Raw genomic sequence first — 19,774 nt, 5'->3', positions numbered from 1 at the left:
TCCACAAAGGTTGTACAGATTCTCATTTTTACCAATTGTGCATGACAATTCCTGTTCCCTAGTCTTCACTAATATTGGAATTTCTAGAAAATCTTTGCCAGTTTTATAAAAGGAGAGTGATATCTCATTAACTTCCATTACATGTCTTTAATTACGACTGAGAGAGAAATTTTTACATATGCCTTTTGGCTATTACATTTCTTTGGGAAATTGTCCATTTAAGTCCTTTGCTCATTTTCCTATTGCTGTTTCTTATAAGTTTGAGAGTACTTTAGATATGAAGAATATTTACCAGATGTATATGAACAGTTTTTCCTGTTTGTTCCTTGCCTTTTCACCTTATTATTTTGGTTTTTAAGATAGAGAAATTTCTATTTATACAATTAAAATCAGCTTAAGAAATTAAAGTGTGCTTAAGAAAAATCTGCTTCTCAAAGATCATGCAGGTAATTACACTTTCTTTTCGGATCTTTATGAATTGTTTACACATGTAAGTCTTTAATCCATCCAGCATCATGAATGGTGTGAAACATAGGGTGGAAATAGACCTTTATTTTTTCCCATGAATTTATTTGATAGCTTTCATTTCACTTCAAGATATTTGCAATGTCTATGGATCCCAATGGAGAAGGCAATGGCACCCCACTCCAGTACTTTTGCCTGGAAAATCCCATGGACAGAGGAGCCTGGTGGGCTGCTGTCTATGGGGTCGCACAGAGTCGGACACGACTGAAGCGACTTAGCAGCAGCAGCAGCATTGATCCCAAAACAATGTTAAATGATAGTATAATAAAAGTTCTTTAGTTTGTATAGATTTTTCTTTATCTTAATGAAATAATGATGGATATATGAAAAGTCTACAAGATGTCCACTTAATTCTTGTTTGTTACAGTAATATAGAAACATCAGCCCAAATTCTCAACTAATTTCTAGGATGAAATTGGTTAAAAAATTATAGACTGTCCACACAAGAAATTATTTTGCCACCACTAAGAATTACATTGTAGAAGGATATTTAATAATAAGGGACAATATTCATGACATAGAGTTAATTTTAATTAAAATATTACTATACTAATTTCACATTTAGAATAGATATTTTTAAATGTGTATGCATAGAAAAAACAAAAAATTGGGAATTTGGGTAGCTATTTCTTCCTGATGGGATAATTTTTATTTTCTACTTTCTGATTTTCTGCATCCTCCAAATTTCCTACCATGTTCCCATATGGCTTTTGTAGTCAAAATGTTCATACCCATATAATGTAAAATATTCTAAGAAACTATCATTTTATTACTAAAAGCTTTTTAAAAAACTTTTTATATCTGAAATGAGTTTTGAATTTTATCAAATTCTCTTTTTGGCCATCTCTTTAGGGGTTGTGTAATTTTTCTCATTTGACTTCTTGATCTTGACTTATTGGCTTGATACATTAATAGGTTTCCTAAAAAATAAGCCACGCTTGTCATCCTCGAAGCAGCTTTACTAATTTAATCCTGAGAGGATTCTGAGTTTCCTCCTCCCAAGGTAAGGGAGAAAAGTTAGGACCACCAATAATTGATTTTACCCTCTGACATCAATTTTTGCTTTTACAAAACAACTTTTTACAGGTGCTTCATATAATCCTGTGACAGATAACTGTCTCATTTTACAAAAGAAGAAAGAGGGGTCTAGAAAAATTAAATAATTACACGGCCAGATGGTAGTAGAACCAAACATAAGCTCCCCCACAACACCTCAGTGAAGTAAGTCTCACTGAGCTGCCCTTTCTGCTAATTTCAGAAGGCCAACGCATTGCTATCTCCCTTACTCTTTGCAGATGGGAAGACTTCCTGCCTTACTATTAATGCACTAGGAACTCCATCTTAGCCTGTAATTGCTTGACTCTGATGGGGTCTGTTTGTCAAGTGAAGAAAGTCTGGTTTCTACACACAGGACACTGATCAAGAACTCAGTCAGTGGTGGGGTCTCCAGCCCTTCTCCAGCCTCTGCAGGAACAAACCTGCAGTGTGGAGGGCCAACACATTGCCGATGTGTTACAGAGCCTCAAGCCTGCCCTTAGAGAGAACTGTTCTCTTCCAAAAGAACCTTCTCGTTTCTTTACATACCCTGTCACCCACTTTCAATATCTTCTCCCTTCTTGGGGATTTTTTTCCTGCCTCCAGAAGGTTCTAGAGTCTGTTCTCCCTAGTAAACCCCTCCCAGCCAAGCCTACTCTTTCACCTCTATTGCTCTAGGAGAGGGTGTCCAGCCTTCCTGGTTGCCTTGAGACATACAATTTACACCTGGGGCCTGTCAGCTGTTACTAACATCTCCATTTGCTCTCATTCACCGCAATGGCCATGAGGCTGGAAGAAAAGACCCAAGCCCAAGATTTAGGATCAAAGCCCTATCTAGCCCCATCCACTCCACCTGGAAGTCCCATTTACTGTACTTTCAAAGTATATCAGGAAATCTGGTCATTTTCCTGCAGCCCCCAACTCCTATTGAGATTTTAAACATTATAGCCTCTCATCTAAATCACCCTTATGCCTCTCCACGTCCTTGGATCTATTTTGGACCATGGTAGCCAGAGCCATCTTTTCACAACACACAACAAGAATGACCCCTTTCTTCTGGAAACCTTGTTAGGCCTCCCATTTACTTCAGTATAAAGGCTCAAGTCCTCACAGAGGCCTACCGTGTCCTTTGCAATTTGCACCCCCACCTCCTGCCTTCTCTCTGACTTCATCCTCTCTGATACCCTCATTCTCTAACTCTTTCATCCCCACTCTGCCCTCCTTGCTATTTCCCACACATATCAGACACACGCTACCTCAGGCCTCAGGCCTCAGGGCCTTTGCATTGCCTGTCCCTGCCACCCAGAGTGCTCTTTCCCCAGAGATCTGCCTGTCCAGTTACCACTCCTCCTTAATCTTTGCTCAGATGTCCCCCTCTTCATGAAATCATCCTGACCACCCTTCTTGAAATGGTACCACCTCCCTCAAATGACCGATCCCCCTAGCCCACTCTATTTTTTTCCTCATAGAAATAGTCATTTTCTATCAAACCACATGCTTTTCTTAATGATTATGTTTATTTTCTGTCTTCCCCACCTCATCTTCTAAGTTCCACATGGCAGGGTTTTTTTGTGTGTTGTTTTTTTTTTTTAATCTGTTTTACTCACTGGGGTTATTTCAATTCCCCAGAACACTGCCTGGTGCAAAGTAGATGCTCAACAAATACTGATTGAACAGACAAATAAATCAAAGCCTCAGATCAATTTTCCTGAAGCCAAATCCACTCTCCCTGAGCCCTTGTGCTCTGCATCCCCATCAAGACCATGCTGTCACGGAGTCTCTTTCACTGTTCACCTGAAACTATCACAGCATTGTTAATCGGCTATACCCCAATACAAAATAAAAAGTTAAAAAGAGAAGACCATAGCTGCCAGGCTTGACTTAGTGCTGTGTTTAGGAAGAGCCCCAGTGATCATCTTGGGGCTCCGTGGAGGATCATCACCCTGTCATCTCTGAAGCCCAGTTTATATTATCTTGACAAGGGTGAGAAAGACAGAGAAGTGCTTTCGAATGGACAGGATGTTATCCTAGTGAGAAGCCCCCTGAGAGTTTATACGAATCTCCGGTGCTCTATCCGCCTCCCACGCCCAGGAGGGAACAGCTGTAGGAAGAAGGTGCAAACAGCCTGGCTGGTACCTGTGGCTTTACGTCCTCCTCGTCCTTGTAGTAACAGAGCTGCTGCGCCCTCAGCACGAAGTACCTCTGCTGCCAGTTTCTCACGATGGACCTCTGCTTCTTCAGCCAGCCCATCTTGATGGGCCTTTCCAGCGGGTTGGGGGTGGATGCAGGGTGAAAGGCCGCCATCTGCTCTCCGGTCATCACGCTCCTTGACCGAGCTGTGGAGAGGGACAGACAGGCGGGCTGACTTGGACTGTGAGCAGTGTGCAAGGAGGGCCAGGGAGGCACTGGGCCCCAGCCTGGCCGGGCTCAGGGCTCCAGATCTGCTGCAGAGAGGATGCCCAGGGACCCAGCGAACCAGCCGAGGGGCCCACTCCCACCAGCGCCGGCCCTGGGGCTCTCCACCCACAAGGTCCGGCAGCTGGAGTCTGCTCCCTCCTTCTACAAAGCCAGAGATTGGCTGGAGCCGTCTGAAGAGGAAGTGGCCGCAGCATCTGACAAAAGGTGCTTCCTTTTTCCTGCGTGGGAGTCAATATCTGACAAGAGAGGGGAGAAAATAGTGCCTCTTGCTCTCAGGGTTCAGGGTGAGTCCCACGCAGCTGCAGAGTCCCCAGAAGCTGCCTGACTTCTTCCACAGAAGGAGTTGCTGTGTTCTGCAACCTCACTGTCTGGTTCTGCCCTGCCCCGGCTGCCCCCGCAAGCCCCTCACCCCTGACCTTACAGCCACCATGCAGGATGCAGGCACCTCCCAAATCCTTCTGCCCAGGGTAGTCAAGTGCTTTCTGTCCCCCTGCCCACTGGGCAAGTTCACAGCCCTTTCTGCTGGACCAAGGGCCTCCCTGTGGCTACCTTCCCATTACCCTTTCAGTTGGGTTGCCCCTCCCGTGTGGCTGACAGCATACAAGCATTCTAAGGGAACATGAGTCTGTCAACAGGACACAGAAGCAGAATTTGAATCCAGACCCTTCAACCCACTGCACTGTGTAGCTTCCTTTTGCTTTCACAAGAGAGCTCTGCCTGTCATCAGATTAGGTCCAGGCAACCACAGCTTGTCTCCACGGTGACTCCCACTGAGGATAACTCTCTCCTTCCCTCCTTTCCACAGTAGTCGGTCAGCCAACCTGGGGTTCCCCCGCGGGTCAGCATGTCCTTTCTCTGTTTCTCCCTTCCTTCTTTCCCAGCTGGTTCAACAGTGCCCTTAAAATCATGTTGGAGCTCCCTGTCTCCTCAGCCTTGTGCTAAGTGAACTTCATACCTGTCAGTTTCCTGTGTCTGCAGACTCCTCCTTGCTGGAGGAAGTCTCCATCTTTTAATCCCTTGATCCAGCTTTTGTCAGTCCCCAGAACGTTCATGACGTAGCTGAACTAAGCCAACTCCTCTCTCAGCCCATCTCATCTCACCTGGTTAAAGACCGGTTTTTCCTTTCTTGGATCTTTCAGCCTGGATACATCAGGCAACTTCTGTGAGCCTGCTTCCTCACTTGTTAAACTAAGATCATCATAGCCCCTATTCTATGGAATTGCTGTGGAGATTAAATGAATTTATATATATATATATATAAACCACTTTGCACAGTCCCTCGTCCAAGGTGAACAAATGTCACTCATTATTTTTATCAACAGAGGACTTTACTTCCTACTTTGAAGATGGAGATCACTGTTGAGGATCTCCTAAACTTCCCTGTTCGTTTCAAAATGTTGCTCCATCATCAAATCTTCCTTCTTCCTTCATTCCCACCTTCAATGCATTGAAGTAACAACTTCTCTCCTGGCTTTTGATTCCCTGTTGGTTTTTTGCCCTGTATTTCTGTTCACGACATGCTTTCAAATACCAGAATTGTATACAGCATTACAGAGTCTTTCTTCTACTGACTCTAACTGGATCCAGAGTTATCACCCTATTTATATATTTCATCCTGTATTGCTGTCTGAGATGGACTCTTTCCTAACTGGGCTTTCTTGACCCCACAAAGGTTCTGCGTTCCTGTCACATACTGTCATTCCCAAGATGCAGCTTGCAGCATCAACCCTTACCTCTCACCAGGGACTGGAGAGATCAGCCTATGTTGTACACCATGATACAAGACATACTTAATTCAACCTCCTTTGCACAGACATCATAACAGTGCAGATACCCCACTGTAGTAAAAAGTAACTTGACATTCTGATGACAATTCAGCAGCATGCTAGCAACACATTTGCTTTATATCCATGTGTCCTGGCCATTCCAGTTAAGGATTTTATCTTAGATCTTGCTCTTCCCTTTACTGCTGTCTTCAAGGTCTTCCATCTGTAACTCAAAGAATAGCCACTCTGGGGCTGGTCACTTGCTCTAAGGCTGTTTCAATGATCTGAGGGAACCAGAGGAGGGTCTGGGTAGGAGTACCATGGGGAGGAGGGAATTTGAAGTGTCTCTCTAGGCCAGAGACTGTCACTTGGAAAGACTCATATTTGTACTAGAAAGAGGGCAGAAGTGGGAAGAAGGGTTTGTATTCAGAATTTTGGAAGAAGACTGAAGAGTGAGGGATTCTGACGCATGCACAGGGATCTCCTCTCACCTCAATAGCCTCTGTGTAGCCCAGCTCAATGGGATTTATGTGATCATTCAGCTGAAGCAGCACCAGACTTGGGAGGGATGCCATCCCTCCTAGCAAGTGCTTAGTGAGAAACCTTCATATGGCTTCTAGGGTAATGCCACTAAAGGCAGCCTGTGCAGGAGAGGAGGGAATCAGGTGGGTGCCATGTGGTGGTTCTGAAGACTCCGGTCTCCCCAGACTCAGGCTATGCCCCGCCCCTGCGAGAGATCCACAGAAACTGTTAGAACTCCTCCAGGAGATAGGAGAAACCAGAGGACTCCAGAAGCACTGAAGAAGAGCAGGACCCCAAAAGACACTGGAGAGTGAAGAGAACCAACTCAGGGAAGAAGAATTCAGATGCTGGGATAGCTCTGGGAAATTCTTCATGCTCTGTAGTGGCAAAAACTGTGCCAGTTGGACCACAAAGAAGGCTGAGTGCTAAAGAACTGATGCTTTCAAACTGTGGTGCTGGAGAAGACTCTTGAGAATCCCTTGAACTGCAAGGAGATCAAACCAGTCAATCCTGAAGAAAATCAACCCTGAATAATCATTGAAAGAACTAATGCTGAAGCTCCAACACTTCAGCCACCTGATGCGAAGGACCGATTCATAGGAAAAGACCCTGATGCTGGGAAACAGTGAGGGCAGGAGAAGGGGGCGACAGAGGATGAAATGATTGGATGGCATCATTAACTCAATGGACATGAGTTTGAGCCAAGTCCGGGAGATGGTGAAGGACAGGGAGACCGGGTGTGCCACAGTCCACGGGGTCACAAACAGTCGGACACAACTGAGCAACTGAACAACAACAAGACTGGCAAAAACAGCAATAACAGAAACAAACACGCGAAGCTCCACACCTCCCCCTAGAAGCACCCGTGCATTATAGAATAGCCTGGCAAAGAAGAGTAGATATACGAAGCTCATATCCTCAGACTCGGTTAAGAGGGGTCTTGATGTCCTGGTGACAGGTAAGCAACCACTTTGACCGCACATGTGGGATCTAGGCCTTGGCTGACCATCTGTTATATTTCAGAAATGATCCCATTCACCCATATGTCCATCAAATGTGATGTGAGTTGGAGCACTGGGCCATGAGTACAGATGGTTCAGGACAAATTCGCACTGCTAGAATCAGGCCCGAATACTGGGGAGAAGATAGCAGAGTTTCTGATGAGACAGTAAAGAAGCCGGGGCTCCTTCTGTCCCACATCAGAGCTGTCTCCCACCTCGGCCCTCAGTAAGGCCCCTCACCCAGCCCGCTTATCTTCAGATGAGTCAAATACCAGAGAAGAAAGCCTGATGGGCCCCAAGAAGGACTTGGTTTTAACTACATTTCCTGATTTTTCCCTTTGAACAGTCTCTCTTCTCGGTGGGTGTGACTTGTTCCTGAATAAAGTAAACAAAGAAATCTGTTACTATTTATGGGGACTTTTTCTCATAATGAAAATAATAAGTGTGATAAGTTTTGCTTGTAAGCCAGTCATCACATACTAGTGCATGTTCCCAGCCCTTCAGGCAGGAAGTCTGAGCTGGAATGTGGGCTGGAGAAGGGGTGGCGAGTAGCCAGTGAGGCAAGGTGGGCAGTTGGAAGGCAGTTGTTAAAAGTTTACAGAATACTCTAGGGATGTGGGAAACCCACCTTTACTCTCATAGATAAAGAACGAATAGGCCCCAAGACCTCCACTGACCAATAATATAGTAACTACTTGTTATGACTGGCTACATACATCAAAATGAATTAAAATAAATTAAATTCAGTGCCTTGTTCACACCAGCCACATCTCAAGTGCTCAACAGCCCTTGAGGCTCATGGCTAGTAATAGACAACATAGAATATTTCCATCATCACAGAAAGTTCTGTTGGTTGGCACTTCAAGCATGATATGAAACAGGCCATAAAGGTGGGAGTATCATTTCATCAAATAGAGAAATGAAACGAGGGTCCAGAGAAGAAGTGGCTTCTGATGGCAGAGTTAGAAGTTCAGCCTTGATCTGAGAGATTAGAGGGAGCCAGCTCACCTACCTGAGCAAGAGAGGTCTGTGATAAAATAGACAAGTGATTTAATTGAACTGAATAGGTTGAACTCTAGTCTGCAGGTGAGGGAGGGCGAGATGAGACACAGAAAAAAAGACACAGAAGAAGTTCCATATTCTCAGTGATGCAGTTTCTGCAGTAGAAGTTAGCTGCTTTTTGCCCCAAATTGGAATGAGAAAAAATTAAAGGAGGAAGTTTAAACAGAGAAGTCAGCTGGGGAGGCATTATCACTTCCTTTCTTTATCTTCTCATCTTCTGACCCCTCCCCCTCCAGATAATCAATCACAAAATCTTCTAAGGTCTACTTCGCAGATGTTTCTTCCAACTTCTCTCAACTCTGCATCCGTTTAGATTCTATTTTAGAAGCTGCGAACATGTGAGTGAGATGGGAATAGTTCGGTCAAAGCCAGAAATCTCTGAAGATATTTTCTCAATATGTTGATCTGAGCAGTGCATTAGTCTGGGAACTCTGTTTAAATAAATTTGAAAAGGGGGTAGAATTTACATGGCCGCCCCCCAGACACCCTCTCCTGAGCTGTAGACTCATCTACCCGACTGCCCACATGTACCACCATGAAGATCTTAAGGTCATGTGTTGCTAGTTGAACTTACCACTTCCTCCCCAATCTCTCACCCATTCTTTGGGTTGTGCAACAGACACATTCAAACCTGCTTTTCTATGGTTTGTTGTGACTGACCTCTTCCCAGTCAACCAGCCAATCCAGAAGGCTTCTCCATTCCTACATCCTCACAATCAACAGCTTTCTTTCTCTCTGATTCCTCCTCTTTACCCCCACCATTTTTTGGGGCCCATTTATCCTCTCCCTGGGTTTCTGCAATAGTTGCCTGACCTGTCTCCCTCCCACCAATCTCACCTCTAACCCACTGATAACATTGTTTATGACACGGATCTTCTGAAACACAAGTCTAACCATGTCACTCTTTGACCTAGAAGCCTTCAATGACCCTCCAACATCTTTATCCCAAAAGATGAAGGCTAAACTACCTACTGTGGGATTCAGAATCCTTTGTGATTCTCCTACTGTGTTTCCTGCCCTTCCTCCATACCCATCCTGAACATTATCCATGACAATATTCTAGTCTCTCTGCTGGAATATTCTCCCACCCATCCTTAGCCACCCCCAGTTGGACCTCTTGGAATGTTCTTCTTCATCCTTTAAGACTTCTGGCCACACCTCCCACAAGAAGCCTTTTCAGCCCAGGCAGACTGAATCAAGCCCTGGGCTCTGGTCCCTCTTAGCTGGGAATACCTGTCCTTCAAAACACTTATCATGCCTTCTGGTCCTTTTCTTATTCTGTCTTCCCTCTCTACTTGAACTCTAAGAGGACAGGTGCCAGCTTGGGTCTACCTCTTAAAACACGGGCATTAAATGGAGGTCATAATTGTTAGCATTATTATCATAGTATAGATTTGATTTCATATTAAATGAGAGAAAAGATAGAAGTGATGAAAGGAAAGAGATGAAAGAAGGAAGAGGGAAGGAGGAAAGGAAAAGGAGAAAACTAACTGGACAGTGCACAATATTCTGGGTGAAAATCCAGAGGTCAGAATTAGGATGATGTCAGTGGAACAGAGAGCATAGGAGAGGCAGTGGTGAGGTGGATCACTGGAGCCCCACACTCGGCTGAACAGGAGGTGGGTGTGAGGTTTGGGGTTTGAGTGGCTCCGGTGAGGGGGCCTTCTCCATCCATTCATTCTATGCATATTGGCCAAGCACTTGGCACAGACTGCAAACAGTGACTGGATCTGGGATCTAAGATCAGCCAGACACAACCCTGCCTCCAGATAGCTCATAGACCTCAGAGGCACTTTTGTAGATGCAGGGAAAGAAGCAGAGAGCATGGTGGGTTGGAATGGGCAGGAAAGTCCTGTTCTGGGTGTGATGAAATATAAGAGTGGGCTGGTGACTGCAGCCATGAAATTAAAAGATGCTTACTCCTTGGAAGGAAAGTTATGACCAACCTAGACAGCATATTAAAAAGCAGAGACATTACTTTGTCAACAAAGGTCCGTCTAGTCGAGGCTATGGTTTTCCCAGTGGTCATGTATGGATGTGAGAGGTGGACTATAAAGAAAGCTGAGTGGTGAAGAATCGATGCTTTTGAACTGTGGTATTGGAGAAGACTCTTGAGAGTCCCTTGGACTGCAAGGAGATCCAACCAGTCCATCCTAAAGGAGATCAGTCCTGGGTGTTCATTGGAGGGACTGATGTTGAAGCTGAAACTCCAATACTTTGGCCACCTGATGCAAAGAGCTGACTCATTGGAAAAGACCCTGATGCTGAAGGCAGGAGAAGAAGGGGGTGACAGAGGATGAGATGGTTGGATGGCATCACCGACTCAATGGACATGGGTTTGGGTGGACTCTGGGAGCTGGTGATGGACAGGGAGGCCTGGCGTGTTGCGGTTCATGGGGTCACAATGAGTTGGACACGACTGAGTGACTGAACTGAACTGAGAGCTTTTGACTTCCCCAGAATTCTGATTTTGACAGGTGAGGCCTGTGTGTTCAGAAAGAGGTTATTGGGGGAAAAGAGGTACAAGTGAAAGGAGAATCTCCTATCTGGAAAGTAACGTAACAGATATTCAGAAATCAAAGAAAAGTCTGAGCCCAGGGGAGACTAGCATTGAGGGAAACATTTTAAAATCAGGGCGCTGGAGATCAACTTAGATACAAGGCAGAAAAGGTTACTGTTTTCCCTCTCTTTACAGAGAGCTTGCACTAGGTGTAAGTCTGGAAGAAGAAAGTACAGCGAGAAAATCCACTCTCCCCAGGAGTTCAGCGATCGAGCAGGGGCTGCTGCCTGGAAGGGATGTGAAAGGAGAGGCTGTCACTCCATGCTAAGCAAAGATCCAGGGCCAGTATTGGCCCATCTCATACCCCTGGGCCAGGAGCTGTCCTGGAGGAGCAGATAGTACCCCTGGAGGGATGGGTGTAGCCACTCGCCAGGTAACAGCTTCATGAGAGGAACACTGGCTAGGTTTCAGCCCTGATCACTCTTTCTGTCAAAACTTTCGACCACACACTTACACAAACGTCTGTGTTCTGTTAGAGGACCCTTAAGGATATAAGTACAGGACTTCCCTGGTGGCTCAGATGGTAAAGCGTCTGCCTACAATGCGGGAGACCTGTGTTCAATCCCTGGGTCAGGAAGATTTTCTGGAGAAGGAACTGGCAACCCAATCCAGTATTCTTGCCTGGAAAATCCCATGGATGGAGGAGCCTGATAGGCCACAGTCCATAGGGTTGCAAAGAGTCGGACATAACTGAGCGAATTCACTCACTCACTCAAGGATACAAGTATTGTTCAAAAGCAAGAGGTCCTTTATAAAGAAGTATTTGAGCTTCCGATTTCAGTGTTCACTTTCAGAAAAGCATATTTGGCTGCATAGGTGAGCAAAGGCCCCATGGCTTGGAAATAAATATATTTTTTAATTCATATTTTTATTGAAGCCTACTTGAATTATAATGTGTTAATTACCATTGCACAAAAAAGTGACTCAATTACATATATGTCTGTGTGTGTTAGTCACTCAGTCATGTCCAACTCTTTGTGACTCGATAGACAGTAACCACCAGGCTCCTCTGTCCGTGGAATTCTTCAGGAAGAATGCTGGAGTGGGTTGCCATTCCCTTCTCCAAGGGATCTTCCTGACCCAGGGATTAAGCCCGGTCTCCTGCACTGCAGGCAGATTCTTTACCAACTGAGACACCAGGGACTCATGTGTCCATATTCCTTTTCAAATTCTCTCCTTTTTCTTTATGGTTTATAACAGGATATTGGATATAGTTCCCTGTGCTATACAGTAGAACCTCATTTATCCATCCTATTTAATAGTTTGCATCTGTTAACCCCAAACTCCCAGTCCATCCCTCTCCTTCCCCCACTATCCCCTTGGCATTCAGAAGTGTGTTCTCTCTGTCTGAGTCTGTTCCTATTTTGTAGATGGTTTCATTTATGCCATATTTTAGATCCCACATATAAGTGATATTATATGTTATTTGTCTTTCTTTTTCTGACTTACTTCACTTAGTATGATAACCTCTAGTTGCAGCCATGTTGCTTCAAATTGTATTATTTTCATTCCTTTTCATGGCTCAGTCTGAATTTGGCAATAAGGAGTTCATGATCTGAGCCACAGTCAGCTCCTGGTCTTGTTTTTGCTGACTGTATAGAGCTTCTCCATCTTTGGCTGCAAAGAATATAATCAATCTGATTTCAGTGTTGACCATCTGGTGATGTCCCTGTGTAGAGTCTTCTCTTGTGTTGTTGGAAGAGGGTGTTTGCTATGACCAGTGCATTTTCTCGGCAAAACTCTACTAGCCTTTGCCTGCTTCATTCTGTATTTCAAGGCCAAATTTGCCTGTTACTCCAGGTGTTTCTTGACTTCCTACTTTTGCATTCCAGTCTCCTATAATGAAAAGGACATCTTTTTGGGGTGTTAGTTCTAAAAGGTCTTGTAGGTCTTCATAGAACCATTCAACTTCAGCTTCTTCAGTGTTACTGGTTGGGACATAGACTTGGATCACTGTGATATTGAATGGTTTGCCTTGGAAGTGAACAACATTCTGTTGTTTTTGAGATTGCATACAAGTACTGCATTTCGGACTCTTTGTTGACCTTGATGGCTACTCCATTTCTTCTAAGGGATTCCTGCCCGCAGTAGTAGATATAATGGTCATCTGAGTTAAATTCACCCATTCTAGTCCATTTTGGAGAAGGCAATGGCACCCCACTCCAGTACTCTTGCCTGGAAAATCCCATGGACGGAGGAACCTGGTAAGCTGCAGTCCATGGGGTCGCTGAGAGTTGGACATGACTCAGTGACTTCACTTTCACTCTTCACTTTCATGCATTGGAGAAGGAAATGGCAACCCACTCCAGTGTTCTTGCTTGGAGAATCCCAGAGATGGCGGAGCCTGGTGGGCTGCCATCTATGGGGTCGCACAGAGATGGACACGACTGAAGTGACTTAGCAGTCCATTTTAGTTCACTGATTCCTAGAATGTCAACGTTCACTCTTGCCATCCCCTGTTTGACCACTTCCAATTTTCCTTGATTCACGGACCTAACATTCCAGGTTCCTATGCAATACTGCTCTTTACAGCATTGGACCTTGCTTCTATCACCAGTCACATCCACAACTGGGTATTGTTTTTGCTTTGGCTCCATCCCTTCATTCCTTCTGGAGTTATTTCTCCACTGATCTCCAATAGCATATTGGGCACCTACTGACCTGGATAGTTCCTCTTTCAGTATCCTATCATTTTGCCTTTTCATACTGTTCTTGGGGTTCTCAAGGCAAGAATACTGAAGTGGTTTGCCATTCCCTTCTCTGCCAAATTCAGACTTAAATTGAAGAAAGTAGGGAAAACCACTAGACCATTCAGGTATGACCTAAATCAAATCCCTTATGATTATACAGTGGAAGTGAGAAATAGATTTAGGGGACTAGATATGATAGATAGACTGCCTGATGAACTATGGATGGAGGTTCGTGACATTGTACAGGAGACAGGGATCAAGATCGTCCCCATGGAAAATAAATGCAAAAAAGTAAAATGGCTGTCTGGGGAGGCCTTACAAAGAGTTGTGAAAAGAAGAGAAATAAAGCAAAGGAGAAAAGGAAAGACATAAGCATCTGAATGCAGAGTTCCAAAGAATAGCAAGGAGAGATAAGAAAGCCTTCCTCAGCAATCAATGCAGAGAAATAGATGAAAACAACAGAATGGGAAAGACTAGAGATCTCTTCAAGAAAATTAGAGATAACAAGGGAACATTTCATGCAAAGATGGGCTCGATAAAGGACAGAAATGGTATGGACCTAACAGAAGCAGAAGATATTAAGAAGAGGTGGCAAGAATACACAGAAGAACTGTACAAAAAAGATCTTCATGACCAAGATAATCACGATGGTGTGATCACTCACCTAGAGCCAGACATCCAGGAAAGTGAAGTCAAGTGGGCCTTAGAAAGCATCACTACAAACAAAGGTAGTAGAGGTGATGGAATTTCAGTTGAGCTATTTCACATCCTGAAAGATGCTGTTGTGAAAGTGCTGCACTCAATATGCCAGCAAATTGGGAAAACTCAGCAGTGGCCACAGGACTGGAAAAGGTCAGTTTTCATTCCAATCCCAAAGAAAGGCAATGGCAAAGAATGCTCAAACTACCACACAGTTGCACTCATACCACAAGCTAGTAAAGTTATGCTCAAAATTCTCCAAGCCAGGCTTCAGCAATACATGAACTGTGAACTTCCAGATGTTCAAGCTGGTTTTAGAAAAGGCAGAGGAACCAGAGATCAAATTGCCAACATCCGCTGGATCATCAAAAAAGCAAGAGAGTTCCAGAAAAACATCTATTTCTGCTTTATTGACTAGGCCAAAGCCTTTGACTGTGTGGATCACAATAAACTGTGGAAAATTCTGAAAGAGATGGGAATACCAGACCACCTGACCTGCCTCTTGAGAAACCTATATGCAGGTTAGGAAGCAACAGTTAGAACTGGACATGGAACAACAGACTGGTTCCAAATAGGAAAAGGAGTATGTCAAGGCTGTATATTATCACCCTGCTTATTTAACTTCTATGCAGAGTACATCATGAGGAACGCTGGACTGGAAGAAACACAAGCTGGAATCAAGATTGCCGGGAGAAATAATAATCACCTCAGATATGCAGATGACACCACCCTTAGGACAGAAAGTGAAGAGGAGATAAAAAGGCTCTTGATGAAAGTGAAAGAGGAGAGCGAAAAATTTGACTTAAAGCTCAACATTCAGAAAATGAAGATCATGGCATCTGATCCCATCACTTCATGGGAAATAGATGGGGAAACAGTGGAAACAGTGTCAGACTTTATTTTTGGGGGGCTCCAAAATCACTGCAGATGGTGACTGCAGCCATGAAATTAAAAGACGCTTACTCCTTGGAAGAAAAGTTATGACCAACCTAGATAGTATATTCAAAAGCAGAGACATCACTTTGCCAACTAAGGTCCATCTAGTCAAGACTATGGTTTTTCCTGTGGTCATGTATGGATGTGAGAGTTGGACTGCGAAGAAGGCTGAGCACCGAAGAATTGATGCTTTTGAACTGTGGTGTTAGAAAAGACTCTTGAGAGTCCCTTGGACTGCAAGGAGATCCAACAAACCCATTCTAAGGGAGATCAGTCCTGGGTGTTCATTGGAAGTACTGATGCTAAAGCTGAAACTCCAATACTTTGGCCACCTCATACAAAGAGTTGACTCATTGGAAAGGACTCCGATGCTGGGAGGGATTGGGGTCAGGAGGAGAAGGGGACGACAGAGGATGAGATGGATGGATGGTGTCACTGACTCGATGGGCGTGAGTCTGAGTGAACTCCGGGAGTTGGAGATGGACAGGGAGTCCTGGCATGCTGCGATTCATGGGGTTGCAAAGAGTGGACACGACTGAGTGACTGAACTGAACTATGGCTCAGTAGTAAGGAATAAATATCTTTGTGCTTTTTATTGCATGTCTGCAGGTGCTAGAGCTATGAAGCAGTTCTTCATAAGGACCATGTCTTATTCATCTGGTATCATGAAGGAGCACCCTCACTGTGTCTTGCTCAGAAAAGCTAATTGGAAGTAACAAAGAGAGAGGAAGAAAATGTGTGTGTGTTAGAAGGAGAGAAAATAATGTTGAATAAGGCTCAGCAGGTAAAGAACCCACCTACAATGCAGGAGACACAGGAAGTGAGGGTTTGATTCTTGGGTCCAGAAGATCCCCAGGGGAGGAAATAGCAACCCATTCCAGGATTCTTGCCTGAAAAAAAATCTCATGGACAGAGGAGTCTGGCGGGCTACAGTTGAAAGAGTCTCAATGAGTCAGACAGGACTGAGCTACTAAGCCTGCACACAGGCAAAAGATTCATAGGATATGTTCTCTTTAACAAAGAAACTTATATCCTTTAAATTAACCAACCAGAAAAGGCATTTCCTATGTGCAGAGCATGGTGCTAAGTAATGTACAGAGTTTAAAATATAGAGGGAACCCTCTAAATTAGTTAACTCAAGACTTATGGGGCTTCAAACATTTGCTGTGCAGCCTGGCACATAAAAAAACATTCTACTGCACCCTGATGTCTATAGTTGACTTCACTCTGACCTACTTATTGGTGGACCAGAGCCCTCTCATATTCCTCTTGTATAAAAAAGGGGATTCGTTATCGATCACAAATCACAAAGTGTGAAAAGACAAAAGTTCAGGTGTGAGAAAGTAGATTCCCAGGAACAGGGATTTTTATAAATTTTTTTTTCACCAGTCTAACCACACCTCCTAGAAAAGCATTTGGTCAACTAAAGGTTCTCAGTTAATATTTCTTAAGTGAATAAAATAAATATTTTAGTGAGAAATGTGAGTCACCACCAGACATTGTATATATTTGCAACCAAGGGATTTCTAGATATGTTCACTTGTGCCCACGCAGTCAGAGCAGCCAGGGAAGATGGAATCCCTGATATGAAAGATCCACACAAACAGTGCTGTGTTAGTGAGGTCTTAGCTGTGCCAGCCACCATGCAAGCACACCATCAGGGTCAAGTCCAGTGTGCTTGAATGCTCACCCTGTGTCTTCATAGAAAGCTCTATATTTTACAGACCAGGAACTGGAGCTCAGAGAAGTGAAGTGACTGGCCAAGGTACACAGCAAGAAATCTAATTTCAAAGCCCAAAATCCATACCTAGGCACACAGTCCATAGAGGCACATGTGCTGTGCGTGAAGTTGTTTCAGTCATGTCTGACGCTTCATGATCCCATGGACTGTAGCCCGCCAGGCTCCTCTGTCCATGGGATTTCCCAGGCAAGAATACCGGAGTGGGTTGCCCTTTCCTTCTCCAGGGGATCTTCCTGACCCAGGGATTGACCCTGCATCTCTTAAGTCTCCAGCATTGACAGGCGGGTTCTCTACCACTAGCACCACCTAAGAGCCCACAGAGAGGCACATATTCTAGTGGCAAAGAGAGACTCCGGGACTGGGAATCGTGTGCAAAAATTCACAGAGCTAGACAGAGGGAAGTGAAGAGGAGACCGTTCCCCGCCCATCGTGGGAGACACCTGCCTCGGCCTCCACCCATCTTGCTGCAATGTTATGTGTAAATCACTCTGCGCTACTTTTTCTGTCCAGCGTAAGCTCTGCAGGGCTCAGCAGCCCTTGGTAAAAGAGCGATGGGGAACAGCAGCACCGAAGCTGCCACCCAGCACCAGGGCGGTGCTGACACCCTGATGGGAAAATGGACATGTTAGGCAGTCCTGCCGCGCCTTACTGGCTCTCTGCAAAGCTCCTTAGAGGAGACCTTGGCAGAGCCCAGTGGGGCTGAGACCTGGGAGGTAGGAACTTGGAACCAACCCCAGGGGGCCCAGCACTCAGCCCACAGGGCAGCTCACGGCGGATCCCCCACGTGGCTGAGGGGCAGCCCTGGGAGCCACGGGGAACAGTAGCCCCCCATGGCTGCCTCCCTGGAGATGGTCACTAGGGGTCATTAGGCCATTGCCTAGACCCTCCATACACCCTGCACACACCCCCACACACTCATACACACCCACACACACTCACTCCCCCCTTCACACCCCCACACACTCACAGTCACCCCCTACACACTCATACATAGCCACACACATTTGCGCACATACACACACCCACACACTCACACCCACCCCTTCCACACTCATACTTAGCCACACACACTCGCGCATGCACACACACACACACTTACACCTACCCACACACATATACTCCCCACACTCACACCTAAACTCACACATCCATCCGCACTCACACACCCACCCACACACTATCCACCCCACCACATATGCAGACCCTCAGCTATCCAGTTAACAGACTGTGGGAAGACAGCTTTCCTAGAAAAAAAATGACGTCTTCTAACTTCAGAACCTCCAGGTCCACTTTTTCTCCCGCTCTTCTCTTTTCCTTCTCCAAGGCAAACTGACCTCTGTTTTGAAACACCCATTATTTAGGGAGGTGAGGAGCTTTACAAAATCTTTCCACTTTCAAAAACTGGCATTTAGACTTTAGAATCCATTTATCCTGTGATTACTCTCCTGGAATTTTGTCATAAATTCTCAGTTTCATTTTTAACTTTGGCTTGAAAAATCTTTGCTACACCCCCACCCCTGCAAAAGGTAATGAGATGTAAGACTGAGGACAGCTCTGTGCACCCAGGATGAGGTCACGTGCGCCTACAGGACACTGGCCTTGAGACAAATTCATAAGACAGAATTCAAAGAAATACCTAAAGCTGTTCTTTGAATACCTGCCTCCAGACCCAGGAACTGAGGGTTTAATGCTCTCGGGTTCTATAGCTCAGAGACACTCATTGTTTGACAAGTGAGTCTTTCAATCTAAGAAAGCAAACTCTGTCTTGCAAAGGGACGTAGCACACACAGCTACGTCTTTTGTAGGAATAAGTAAGAATGTGGTCTGCATAGATTACGAAGAAGAGAGCAAGTGTCGTCAGGCTTTCAAGGTCTACACTTTGAATTCACCCGACCTAGGCTGCCTCTCCAGGGCCACCCCTCTGGTGTTCACATTTTGGAACTTGTGTGTCTCTTGGGAATGCACAGAGCTGTTGCCTCTTGTGGGTGTGTGTCTCCATCCGTTGCAACACTTCACCGGCCCCCTCCGCCGATCTTTGCATAACAGGAAGCCAAGCATAAAAACAAGAAGCGCACAGAATTGTGAGTGCTTCCGAATAAACACTGCTCAAGGCTGCCTCTTCCTCAGCTCATGGTGAAGAGGAGATTTGGCAACAGAGTGGCACACGCACCCTGGAGTACACACTGGGGCCCCTTCACTGTATCTAAGCTACCTGGCTCCCCAGACATGAACAGAAGGAAGCACTCTGATCATTAAGACCGGTAGGACATTAGCACAGTCAGATGTGCTCTTTAGTATTGACCCTTCCACTGTCGAAGTCAGTCATGTGTTCTAAGCAAGGGGTTTTGCTTAGTCACTGGCATTCATAAATAAGTAGTGCATTAGAATGCTTGAACTATTTGCATTTTATAAGCCCAAATAAATTCTGTGGCTCCAGTAACCCAGCCAGGGCCATGCCCTAGGGCTGGCCCCAATAATCAAACACTAGGCCCTGATGATGCTACAAGCCATTAACTAGCCTACAGATATCACTCCAGTCTCTTTCTAGGGGCCCTCTATGGTCCTTGGGAATAGTGATTTTTAACATTACAGTTCTATGAAGAATGTTAACAATGAACGGTTCTTAAAGTGGGATGTTTCTCTTACTGTTGTTGTTCAGCTGCTAAGTCGTGTCCAACTCTTCAAGATCCCTATGGATTGCAGCACACTAGGCTTCCCTATCCTTCACAATCTCCCAGAGTTTGCTCAAATTCATGTCCATTGAGTCGGTGATACCATCCAACCATCTCATCCTCTGTCACCCCCTTCTCCTGCCCTTA

The 19,774-nt window shown here is 45.1% G+C and overlaps 1 protein-coding gene across 2 annotated transcripts in view; it reads right to left on the bottom strand.

The window, feature by feature from the left end:
- The window catches only part of ARHGAP25 (Rho GTPase activating protein 25), a 93,206-nt gene that overhangs the window by 44,426 nt on the left and 29,006 nt on the right, over nt 1–19,774 (bottom strand). For both annotated transcript variants that reach the window (XM_005686825.3, XM_013967851.2), the window contains exon 2: nt 3,697–3,896. In XM_005686825.3, the coding sequence (XP_005686882.1) occupies nt 3,697–3,896 (200 nt within the window). The remainder of the gene's footprint in view (nt 1–3,696; nt 3,897–19,774) is intronic.

The sequence above is a fragment of the Capra hircus genome, chromosome 11, assembly GCF_001704415.2.
Source record: "Capra hircus breed San Clemente chromosome 11, ASM170441v1, whole genome shotgun sequence".
Lineage (NCBI taxonomy): Eukaryota > Metazoa > Chordata > Mammalia > Artiodactyla > Bovidae > Capra > Capra hircus.
The sequence above is the reverse complement of the archived record's forward strand: the minus strand, read 5'-3'. Positions and strand labels throughout refer to the sequence as shown.